The 13,074-nt window shown below is 38.8% G+C and overlaps 1 protein-coding gene across 3 annotated transcripts; it reads left to right on the plus strand.

Moving 5' to 3' along the window:
• Positions 1 to 2,735: 2,735 nt before the first annotated feature.
• On the plus strand, positions 2,736 to 10,582 carry LOC102699811 (filament-like plant protein 4). 3 transcript variants are annotated; one of them, XM_006661585.3, is made up of 6 exons: positions 2,736 to 3,275; positions 4,909 to 5,012; positions 5,886 to 6,081; positions 6,366 to 8,706; positions 8,867 to 8,927; positions 9,598 to 10,582. In XM_006661585.3, the coding sequence occupies exons 2-6, from the start codon at positions 4,923 to 4,925 to the stop codon at positions 10,045 to 10,047; spliced, it is 3,138 nt and encodes a 1,045-aa protein (XP_006661648.1). In that variant the 5' UTR covers positions 2,736 to 3,275; positions 4,909 to 4,922; the 3' UTR covers positions 10,048 to 10,582. The 3 variants fall into 3 exon arrangements, with proteins under 3 accessions (XP_006661648.1, XP_015697411.1, XP_006661649.1); XM_015841925.2 differs by having other exon boundaries at positions 4,888 to 5,012; positions 9,598 to 10,518; XM_006661586.2 differs by lacking the exon at positions 2,736 to 3,275 and adding an exon at positions 4,775 to 4,789 and having other exon boundaries at positions 9,598 to 10,518.
• The last annotated feature ends 2,492 nt before the right edge of the window (positions 10,583 to 13,074 follow it).

A 13,074-nucleotide genomic window follows, 5' to 3' on the forward strand; every position in this document is an offset into this window, starting at 1 on the left:
TTTTATACTTTTCCATAAATTAATTTACTTACAACAAAAAAAAACATTATGTGAGACAGAGCACTTCGTGAAGATTGATAACGACAATCATAGTTAATTAAATGATCCCCAAATCAACCATTTAATGAAACCAAAATAATTTTGAGAAATCTAGTTCTAGTATAAATTAAAGCAACACATTTTAAAGTAATTACCTGCTGACACGTGAGGGAGGACTAAAGGCATTTCCAACCCAATGACTAGAATGGTGTCCATAACATTAATTAAGTTGCCATCTAGAATGAAAGATGATGTGGCAAGTGCATAAATGAGGAAAGAGAATAAAATCATACATGAGACATGGTTTCTACACAACATTCAAGATATCACGTGAGATAAGTAGCATTAAATTGAAGTATGAAATAGTGGTGTTTGCATTGGAAGAGTAGTATCTAGTACTAGTTTATTGATGATGTGAAGTTTATGGAAACTACATCTAGTGTTATGGGTTGGGAATGCCCTAAGTGGCTGTTTGGATCCATGGACTTTTTTAGTCTCTTGTCACATCGGATGTTTGGATGTTAATTAGAAGTATTAAATATAGATTGATAACAAAACTAATTGCATAAATAAAGACTATTTTATTAGACAAATTTTTTAAGCCTAATTAAGTCACGATTAGCAAATTTTTACTATAGCATCACATTCGCTAATCATGGACTAATTAGGTACATTAGATTTGTCTCGCAAAATAGTCCAGAGCATGGGGTGGGTTTTTTAATAGTCTATATTTAATACTTCTAATTAGTGTCCAAACATTCGATGTGACAAGGACTTAAAAAAAGTTTGGAGTATCCAAACACCCCCTTAGGGGTGGGTACTTACCTGGCACGAAAAACGTAGTAATAAATTAGTACATAATTAATTAGTTATTAATTATTAAAAAAATAAAATAGATTAATATGATTTTTAAAACAACTTTCATATAAATTTTTTTAAAAAAATATACCGTTTAATAGTTCGGAAAACGTGCACGCGGTAAACGAGGGGTAGCCGAACGCGGCCTTAAGCGTGAATTGTCATCGTCATTTGGCACCTCCTAGCATATATGTGGATGAGTAAACTCCCATGGCTGACGGCTGTATCACACTTAGACACAACTGTCACATACTGTAGCTTTATATATATTTTTGGCATTTTCTAGCTGGCCTCTGACATCACTTAATCTAAGTCCTTGTTTAGTTTCTAAATTTTTTTCCAAAAACATCACATCGAATTTTTGAACATCTAAATAAAGCATTAAACATAGATAAATCAAAAAACTAATTACATAGTTATGTAAGAAATCTTGAGACGAATCTTTTGAGCCTAATTAGTCCATGATTAGCCATAAGTGCTACCGTAACCAACATATGCTAATGACAGATTAATTAGGCTCAAAAGATTCGTCGCGCGGTTTCTAGGCTAGCCGTGAAATTCATTTTTTTCATTCGTGTCCAAAAATCCTTTCCGACATCCGGTCAAATATTTGATGTGACACTTCTGCTAAAAATTTTCAACCTCTAAACAGAGAATGCTTTTCTGGTCACAGTGTATCGCATGGGTTTCTTGCAAGAGTATCCGGTTGTGATGGCAGCATGTGCCGGAATTTTTTGTGCTAGCAGTTGTGGACCTTTTCACTTGTGAGTGCTGCTCTGTACTCTCTACCTTTTTTTCCCTTTTGTGTGACCAAATCTAGAACTCAATCCATTCTGACACGTATTTATTTCTGAGATTTAGGTTATATGAAAATATAAGTGTTTATAATAGCACTCTACTTTTTTCTTTCTAACTTTAATTCGTGCTCAATAACGTAAAAATACTTATATTTTATTAGGCCTGAGCTCGGCTGTCAGGGCTGCCTGGACGGGGCCTGAATTGAACATGTTTCAAACTTACCGATTATAGCCATGATGACTAGTGAAGTTATACATCCACGACCCATCAGCACGTAAAAAACGCTTACTAAACCAACTTACGGACTGTAGTATTTATTTAGACTGAATTGAAGCTTATAAGTGACTGTCACATTGTCAGATGAGACAGTGAGATCCAGCCAGCATTACCGCCTAATACCACAGGAAATTTCCAATGGTAAAACCAACAAGAAACCCCGCAATAATCTCATTATAGTAAGATTGTGTTTTTTTTTCAATTATGCATTTTAGATTTTTTGCCGACAAGCTTTTCAAGCTCCTAAATAGTACGTTTTCTGCAAAAGTTCTCTACATTGGACATTTCTACTTTATAATAATTAATTAATTTAATTATTTATACTCGACTAACTACTATCATAAAAAAATCAAATAATCCTTCTATACGAAAATTCTAGCTTTCCAAACACCGCCTGAGTACTAGTAATAGGAACATGGGTGGAGCTGTGTTAGGAAGGACGAATAGATCAGTTTTCTTTTAAGCTTAAGTTCATCTATTTTCATATTATATGCATTCTCACAACCCCTTCGAGACAGCCTAATAATTTAAAATACTCGAAAATAAACGAGTGAAACATGTATATTTTACTATAGCTCCGTCCCCCAGCAGAACTGGAGCAGTGAGACAGTGACAGTGCCAAGCCAGTGACCATGTGGCCACCATGATCCACACGCCACCGTCATCATGAGCAATTGAGGTTTCTTCCTCCTCAATGACATTCACCCCACCTTTTGCTTGCACTCTCTTCCCCAGCAGACAAGGCAATTAGGCAAAGGCAAGCACTTTCCACCTCACCTGCTTTTCTCCCTCTACCCCTTTCTCTCTCTCTTCTTGAGCTGATCTTGATCCATTGCTGGATGCTCATGCACAGGAAGCTTGCTCAAGGTTGGAGTGAGGGCAGATGGGGGAAGTTGCAGTGCATTGCCAATTGCCAAAGCTGCACCAAGATTGGTTGATTGATTCTTGCCATTAGGAAAGGCAGATTAGAGAGAGAGAAAGAAGAGGAAGAAAGGGTGGGAGACAGGTGGACAAAAAGGGTAAAGAGTGAGGAGGAGTAAAGGTGGTGGATAGAGAGAGAGAGAGAAGAGAGTGAGGGAATCCAGCCCAGTCTTGATCGATCGATCGATCCGTGTGCGTTGCGTCGTCCCAGATTGGGAGCAGGAGTGTGCACGAAGCAAAGCGGCAGGGAGGGGGAGGCCGCCGCGCCACCGACACCGAGATTTTTCCTACACCGCCGGTCGGATCCCGGCCGCCGCTTCGGTTGCCGCGCCCGCCGGAGGTGGTGGTGGTGGTTCTTTCAAGCTCGCTCGGTTGCTGCTCCCGTGAGTGTCGGTCTCCGCATTCTGTGCTAATGGTTTTACTGGGTTTCTTGGGAGGTTTAGCTGAGCGGTTGCAGCGATCTTGATTTCTTGGTGCTGATTTTTTATGCTCTTTTCTTGTATTTCTTGGTTCAGTTATGCGATTTCTTTCGTCAATTTCGCGCCTGAATTCTTTTCGCTGCGGAGTCGATTCAATCTCATCACGATTTCGTGCTGTTGGTCCGGCAAGATCGGTTCTTGCATTCCCAAAATTTGCTTCAATCTCTCCCTTCCCTGAAAATTTCTGCATTTTAGACATGAGTGCAGCTCCAGTGAATGTCCCCCCAAATTGACAGCTGAAGCAGCCGGCAGACGCCATTAATCCTTGTCATTGACGGCCGTACGTGCGGTGATATGTGGGAGGAGGGTTTTACTCCAATCCTACGCCTTCCTACTGTTGCTGCTGCCGGTGGCAATTGATGCATTGCCTCCCCTGCAGAGCAATCACCAGTGATGGAAGGTGCAAGTACAGGAGAAAGTGGCCGGAGCAAGGAGAAACACATGGGCATGTTCTACGACATTTACTCATCCTCTCCATCCATCCATCCATCCGTTCATCACCTGGCCCCCGGCAAGTTTGGTTGTGGTCTCTTCCATTGGGTTGCGTCTGCAAATCCATGGTTGGTTGGTTCCCTGTGGGATACATCCTGTTCTTGTGATGATCTCAAAGTGTGGTACACCTGATTCTTTTGGATGTGGTTGCGGTTAATGGACGCGTCTAAGCCTGCGCTTGTCAGTGTCATGTAGTGGCTATGATCGGATCAATGTGACCGCTAATCGATTGAGAATTGATTTAAGGTAGGCTGGATGATGGTGACATGCCTGTCTTGCTGTAGTTAAGAGGCCACATTCTTTGATGGTGCCTTTCAGGGTTTAGGAGGAACAGAGTGGTGCTGGTGTACTAGTGACGAATGATCCGTGCTGCGCGACCAAACCGCCGATTAGTACACTTTGAATTGAGAGTCAGGTGCATTGCCTGTTTGATTGCTCATGGTGTTTGCTTTAAGAATCAGTTTTTCGGGTTTACTTTGCTTCAAGAAGATGGCTAATTGTTGTTATGTATAGATGTACTGTATGATTGTGGGTGCAATTTGACTAAATTATTAACCACTTGTTTAGATACATCTGCTTTGGATGCGTGTGCTTCTTCCTGCAAGGTCATCTGTCCTATGTCTGAAGGTGTATGCTTGTGGACAAAGCAGAAGAAGTTGTTAGAGTTGATTATCTGCATGTCCTTGTCTGACTAGTAGTGAAGTGGATACCATGCGTGCCCAGCAATAAACCATGTCTTGACTGAAGGATTTGTATATGAAATTTAATATCCTGCTGCGTTTTCTTCCGTAGAATCCGAGTCGTCTAAATATTACAGTAATTTGTTCTGCTCGTTTGGTGCTTGCCAACTTGTTTGGACTTATATGTCAGTTTCTTTTTTCCTCCCTTTCTGTTTTATGTACAGTTGGTTCCTGTTTATTGGATATGTTAGTTTTACTTACTTTTGTAGCCTTCTGAATCTTGCAAAGTTATCCTGCTCCATCATATGATAAATTGTCATTCTCTTTTGTTCGGCTAACTGAAGGTATTCCACATACTTGATCAGAGATATAGTGGGGGATGGATCGAAGAAGCTGGCCTTGGAAAAAGAAGTCTTCTGACAAATCATCAAGTGGAGATTTGCTGAAGAATTCCAATCAAGCAGAGCAGGTTTTTGTTCACTCTTGGGCTTTGCTTCTTTGCAATCTTGACCAGTTGATATGCTGGTGCATTCAGTTTATGCTTCACTCATGAGAAAAAAATAGCATATTTCTTGTCTTCCTTTGTTTAATTGAACGATCTTTATAAATCTAAACTACATATTTTGTTTTGTTTTTTTAATCTGATCATCAGTGTCTACCCTGAAAGGCCTGTTTGTTTATTCCCCAACTATTGTCACTTTTTTGATAAGAATCTTTCTGTAAACACATATACAACTCATGGCTCTTCTTTTATTTGTTCTCTCTTCCCCCCACCAAAGAATGATACTGTAGTCCCTTTATATCTGTACTTTGTCAAGTGATAAGTATCCTATCCATGGTGTACTATCATTATCTTTAAATTGCAGGCTAAATTCTTCTTTTTATGTATATACTTGAAATTATCATGCATTTATTTCTGAAACGAACATGTTGCGCATCAACTCAAATAATTATGCTTGTTTTTATTTGCTAACCAAAGTGTTGACTTGTTCTCTGCTCCACTATCTCTGCATATCAATGCTACTATAGTTAAACAGTCTTGTCCTGCATTAGTTCCACATCATCACTGCCGCTAATTGGCAAAACAGAGGGAACTAGTCACAAACTTTACTAAGAGATGCTTTTTCAACGTGATTTGCATCTTACTGTGATATTGAACCTCCAATTTATGTCTTTGTGTCATGTACCTCTTTTGTTGTAGTAATGTGTCATGTACCTTATGTTGTTAACCAACATGACTTTGATTTTTGGTCGAACCTGCTGTTACCCTTTAAGTAGAAGCCAGTTCTAAACACTTATCTTGATTGATTATCTTTTTTGAAACTTTTTCCCTGCTTTTCAGGACGAGCAAGTACCAAAATTTGTGCAGATTTCACCAGAAAGATATGCAAGTTTTACTGAATTAGAAGAGCAAGTGAAGATTTTATCTGACAAGGTGAATGTGTTGAATGAACAACTATCTGCAGCACAATCTGATATCACTAACAAAGACGGCCTAGTAAAGCAGCATGTTAGAGTGGCAGAAGAGGCTGTATCAGGTTTGTAGCTCATTGCTGCTGTGATTTACTTTTGTTGTTTGGATAGATTATTGCGTAAATTGTAGTGTATGATAATTTGTCTCCAGGAGCTTGAACTTGGATATTTCTTTTATACCTTAGAACTAACTACAGTTGCAACATAACATTTCACTTCGATGCAATAAAATCTGTAGTTACCAGCAGTAGTAAGACTCATGTCACAAAATAAAAACAAAAAAACTAGTATTAAGACTAAATTTTGTGCAGGAACATTTTGTAAATTAATACTTGCACCATCATTCTAGGTTGGGAGAAAGCTGAAGCAGAGGCCTTGGCTTTGAAAGTTCAACTAGAAACTGTTACATTATCTAAGCTAGCCGCTGAGGAAAGAGCTTCTCATCTGGATGGTGCTCTGAAGGAATGTATGAAACAAGTGAGGACAGTAAAGGAGGAAAGTGAGCAAAAGCTGCAAGATGTTGTCTTTGGAAAGACCAAGCAGTGGGAGATGATGAAGGCTGAACTAGAAGCAAAATTAGCTTCTTTCGAACAGGAGCTAATTCGAGCAGGTGATGAGAATGATGTGCTCTCAAGATCTCTTCAAGAACGGGAAAACTTACTGATGAAAGTTGGTAAGGAAAAAGCACAGGCAGAAGCTCAGATGGAATTGTTGAAGAGCACTATTCAATCAGGCGAAAAAGAGATAAGTTCATTGAAGTATGAAGTACATGTTGTTTCCAAAGAACTTGAGATTCGCAATGAAGAAAAGAACATGAGTGTGCGTTCAGCTGATGTAGCAACTAAGCAGCATCTAGAGGATGTCAAGAAAATATTAAAACTGGAAGCGGAATGCCAAAGGTTACGTGCACTTGTTCGGAAAAAGTTACCCGGACCAGCTGCACTAGCTCAAATGAAGCTCGAAGTGGATAGCTGGGGCAGAGATCACGCTGATAACAAAATGCGACGCTCCCCTTCAAGGAGTTCGAACTTCCATCATCCTATGTCACCATCTCCTGATAATTCTCTCGGGAACTTGCAACACATGCAGAAAGAGAATGAATTTCTGACTGCACGTTTATTATCGATGGAGGAAGAAACCAAGATGCTAAAAGATGCGCTGTCAAAGCGTAATAATGAGTTGCAGGCATCAAGAAATACATGTGCTAAGACAGCAGGCAAGCTCAACAGCATGGAAGTTCAGATGGTGAGTGCTAGGCAGTATAAGAGTCCAACAAATTCAAACCTTGATGTTCATCATGATGGTGCACTGAGCCTGAATGGAAGCAACCCACCAAGTCTGACTTCCATGTCTGAAGATGGTGTTGATGATGCAGCAAGTTGTGCCGAGTCTTGGGCCAATGCGTTGATATCTGAGCTCTCACACATCAAGAAAGATAAAGGAAGTAAGGGTGGTTTAACAGAAAATTCCAATCAGATGGTACTCATGGACGACTTTCTAGAGATGGAGAGGTTGGCGTGCTTATCTCCTGAAGGGAAAGGATGTGGAAGATTTATTGACAAGAAGAAGGCTGCTAAAGTTGACACCACTCTCACTATTGTCAATAAACGGGAAAGTGATAGAGATTCATGGCCATCCTTGCAGTTCCCAGATACGCCATCCAGCAGTGAACATCAACCTGAGAACTCCTCGCTTTCAAAATTGCAATCAAGAATTTCCTCTCTCTTGGGTTCTCAATCACCACAGAATAATGTTGGGAAGTTACTAGATGGTATCAGAAATATCCTAAGAGATATTGAGGAAGAAGCAGAATCAATGAATGCAAAAAAGAATCAAGCTGAAGACATGAACGAAGTTGCTGATAATGGATCATTGACAAACCAATCTAGGAAACGAGGGGTTATGGATCATGTCCTAAGACAGGCAATTTTGGATATTCGTGATTTTTTCCAGTCATTCAAAAGGCAACTATCTGAGTTCCAAGGTAAAGGTCCCTACCGCAGAATCTGTGAGAAAATAGAGCAGTTCTCCACTCTAGCTGATAAAGTTATGTTTAATGAAACTTGTCTCGCTGAGATGGTGATAGCATTAGCGGAAATCTTGTCTGAAAGTTCTGCGATCAAACTCACAATGCTGAGAGACAGCGTCAATGAGGCAGAGAGCAATAATCTGGACTGTGTTGATAAAGTGACCTTATTGGAAAACAAAGTGCATCGTCAGCCAACTAAAGATAGTCTAGCTGATGTTTGTTCACTTATGCCTCACTCATCTTATGATCCTGACTTTGAGGGTTCTAGTTATGCATTTGATGTTAAAACTACAGTGCGGATATGCTCACCAGAGGAATATGAACAACTGAAATCGGACAAGAGGAAGTTGGAGATGGAATTAGCAAAGTGCAACGAAGCTATTCAATGTACAAAGCTTGAGTTTAGTGAGATGGAGAAAAGCATGGAAGAGCTTACATCAAAGCTGTCTGCCTGCGAGAAATCAAATAGCTTGACTGAGACACAGTTGAAATGTATGGCTGAATCATACAAATCACTTGAGTCACATAAGTTGAAATTAGAAAGTGAAATAGAAGTGCTGCATAAACAGATAGATACGTTGAGAACTGAACTTGCTGAAGAAAGAGAGAACCATCAGGAGGATTTGTCAAAGTACAGAGATCTGAAGGAGAAGATCGAAAGGTGAAATACCTGTCTTTCCATATTGTATCAATCTTGTTTCCTTGGTTTTTCTTTGTTGAAAGGACTCAGACGTGTTTTTCTATATTGCATCTTGTTTCCTTTAGTTTTTCTTTGTTGCATGTTAACCGATTCTTTCCATGACTTTGTTTATGTCATGGAGGTATGAGAATGAGAAGAATACTGGATGTCCAGATGAGGATGCAGGTGTCAAAACGAAGCAGGTGATATTGCTAAGCCTAAGTTTCATGTTCATGTAACTGATGATAGCCTATGTAGTTTGTTTAGTCAATCTTATTTCATTAATTATAGAATAAATTTCATAATCAACAGGCATAACTGTTAGTACTTTTCTTTTTTCTTTCTGAACTTTAAGTTGTACTGATTCTAATAGACCTGTCCACCGCCTCAAATACATCCAATTGAGTGCCGCAGGGAATCCAACAGCTTCACATGCATCAACATTTTGATGGCTAGGGTTATCACACTAGAAAAGTATTTATGTGTTTCCTAGTATGGAGTGGTGAGAGGCAGCATTGGACCCTTTTTAGCTTGATCCATGTGCCCAATACTTATGACATGTGTGTCTACTACCAAATAGAGCCAAGACCAATTGCTTGTTGTATGGGTTCTGAACCTGTAGTTCTGCACAAAACGTTGCACCTAGATCTCTAGTTTCGTAAAATTGGTTCTTAGAATATGCAAGTCACTGATAGTTTTCTTTGATATAATTGTAATTGTGTAAATTTTATATCTTGTACCATATCAGATCATACAGTACCAAACACATGGATTACACATTTTATTCCCTTGCCCTCTCTGAATACAAACATTGCTTTGTTATGTGATCATGTTGAGTTTCGCATAATATGTTCTTGGTTGAAATAATTACAGGAGAAAGAGATAGCAGCAGCAGCAGAGAAGCTCGCAGAATGCCAGGAGACAATATTGCTTCTTGGCCGCCAGCTGCAAACTCTTCGCCCGCCGCCAACAGAACCACTAGGTTCTGTGGTAAACAAACAACCTGTGGGGGTTTTTCCCGAAGATCAAGCTAGATCAACCCAAGGCTTGCATTTTAAGAAGCTTTCAGGTCAATTTGATACAGATCACGCATTATTCTCAAGTGCACCGGGAACAGGAAATGTCTCTCCTCTAAATGGATACAGAACACACAAAAGCCCCTCCAATCTTGATGGAAACCCTTACATTAACTCCCCGAACAGTTCGAAGCGTCCGAAGCACAGATCAAGATCTTCTTCTTCTTCCTCATTTACTAACCAGTTCACAGAGAAACAGGGCCGAGGTTTCAGTCGGTTATTCTCAAAGAGCAAGAGCGAATACTGACCTGACTTTGAGCTTGTTTTGCTTGTCATGGCAAGCATTGCAGGTGCATATTTTTGCCAACAAAACCTACACCTGTTTGTGTATTATCATATATTTATGTAGATGATGCCTGCATTCACCAGATTCTAGTATTTGGTTGAGGTTTATTAGCTATATCCAGATTCAGTGTGCTTGTCAGCCGTCAGTGCCTTTCCTGGTCATTTTTGGGTTGCTGTTTGCCTATACCTCACTTCATGGAACCTCATTGTACATCTCCCTACCCTGATGAAGATTGAGAAGGTAATGTTGTTAGTCTGGAGATTTCTCTTGCATGCCAAGGACGACTTAACCTATAACTTTATGTATTCAGTATTCTGGTTAGTTTTCTGTACAGGTAACATGAAAAAGGGTTTGGAATTTGTTGCCAAGTTATTGGTTGTAAAGGCTTGAATACTATGTGTGCTAACATTGGAATGGAATGTGTTTGCTCCCCCAAACAATATCAGTATGCTAATCATTTATGCTGCAACCGAGCTCAATTTTGTATATTTTTCCCTTTTTCAGAAAGCTCTGCGTATTTCAGTTACAGTAATTAGTCAGCTTATTTTGGCTTTTCCGTGCAAAAAGTATTTAAATACACACATTTATTGCTTGTGTTCCTCAATGTAATATTAGAGAAAAATAACAGCCTTATCCATAAATTATTACAGATATGAAATTAAAATATCTAAACTATTAAGATGCTCTTTAATTATCTACTACTGTACAGTAATAAAATTCTCTTTTTATCGAGAGATAGGAAACTTTGATGTAGCGTGACTCGTAGTTAATACATCAATAGATAATGCCGTTAGCCTTTTGACATATTTTCAACCATTCATCTTATTAAAAATTTTATAAAAATATGAAAAATTACCACTTATAATTAAAGTACATTTAGTAATAACTATAGCCGTAACAAATAAATGATAATTATGTTAATTTCTTAAATAAGATGAATAGTTAAATATGTTGTAAAACAATTAAATGCATTATCTATTAAAATATCGAGGGAGTAATAAAGAAAAATGGTTCGAGATGGCCTGCAAACTAAAGTGATTTGGGCCAATTTATCCAGGCCATGCATCCGGAGAGCAGAGAGGGCTGAGTGTGAACCAAGTTGGGCCTGGATGAAGTATTATCCCACCACAAAGCGTAAATGAAGTATTTTGTTTTACCTAGATTCTGAAAGAAAAATGCATTTGTTTATTGGTTTTTGTCTCTGCTTGGTTAAATGAAAGAGAGTTGATACAAGATTGTTCTATAAGAAAGTTGAAACATGAGATGGAATTCGCTAAAAAAACATTCTAACTGAAAGCTGTGATTCGCTACACATTTGGGCTATGCACCTGCATCCTAGCCCATTAGAATATAAATTCTAGATTTAACACTGGTGTCCAGCAACTTAAAAGTATACAAAGGTATGGGGGTGCCAAATGACATATTTATAAATGAAAAATAATTATGAATAAAACTTTTATATACGTGTTCCTAGCGATCTAAGAGTCAAAGCTGAAAAATAAATTACGATAAAAAACTTTAAAATCTACTAAGATTGAAAATTTAAATTTTGGCTTATAGAAACAAGCAGAAGCAAAATGATGGGCTGATGTATTTAGAGGTAGGGTTGAAAGTGATTCGGATAATTTCCGTCCGACCGGGTCATTTTTTGGGTTCAGATAGCTTCGATCTGATAGTTCCAGAAATTTTCAGATTTGTTTTCTTCGGATACGAAAATGAATATGGTAGGAGTAATATCCGTCGGATTCGGAAAATAGTTGGATATTTTCCGGATTTTTTTCAGATATCCGGACCAGTGCATCAACCATTGAATCCAATCAGCTCAACCTAAAGAAGTTCATCCTAACGACCCAATCAGTGTTAACCTTAGCTGGTTCTAACTAACTGGCTTCAAGCATTTTAGACATCTATGATCCCACAACCACCATAGATGTTTCTTTTTATGGTATTAGTAATTACTTATATTTAAAAATATTAATGAGTTTTATACTTATATTAAAATTAGTAAGTTATATTTCTTCAATGATCTGTGAAACTTCGTTTAAGATGCTTTTATCTTTCGATTAATATTCGTCACCGTATTCATTTTGATTCGTATTCACTCCGTATTTATATTCGATAATATTCGATTCCGTTTTCATATCAGAGTTTCTGACAGTATTCGATCTGTTTTCATCCCTATTTAGAGGGTATGCTTGTTTGTTCATGTGTTTGTGTAATGGTGCGTGTGCATCCGATTGTAATTTCTTTATAAGAAGTTGTAGCTCACTGAGTTGCAAAGAGGCATATTACAAACGTCATCAAGCACATAAGTAATCTTGTCTGGTGGAACCATGCTCATTCCCTGTCCTCGCAGTGGTAAGCTGGTAGCCAATGGCCTATGATTTACAAAACCATTCATAGAATCGAAGCTGCCGGCCAACGGTTTTGCAGTAATTGTGTGGTAACCATTTGAGTTCAAAAGTATGGACTTTGCACAGTAAGCCTTGGTTACAGTGTGGTTTTAGACCAAAATTATATCCGGTTGAACCGAGGTAATAGGCATGATTTTGTTTGTGGTTTCATCGCGGTATCCATGTGGTAGTCCTAATGATAATCGGTAAGACAAAGATTGAGATTCACCATAGTGTGAACCGGAGGTCAACCTCAAGCAACACACTCCAACCTCCTTATGACCCGCTCTACCAAATGATCTCCGAGGAGTGAACATCAATATACTATAATTACCTCGTATCCTTGTAGGGTTGAGAAATAATTCATATAAACTTCTCCTGGGTTGTCCACATCGGGATCGGATGCTTGCTGGCAACGCCTAAAAGGCTACATGCATTGCCCTAAGGTTGATCTCCAAGTGCTCAACACAAACATATACTCTCAATCCCTCCAAACCCTCAACACCAAACTGACAAACAAGATTTGACACGAGTTTTAATACGGGAAGGGTGGAAGTGACCTAGTGAGTAGGTTAGGATAAGATGATAGCCAACT

This window comes from Oryza brachyantha, chromosome 10 (assembly GCF_000231095.2).
Source record: "Oryza brachyantha chromosome 10, ObraRS2, whole genome shotgun sequence".
In the NCBI taxonomy this organism is placed as follows: domain Eukaryota; kingdom Viridiplantae; phylum Streptophyta; class Magnoliopsida; order Poales; family Poaceae; genus Oryza; species Oryza brachyantha.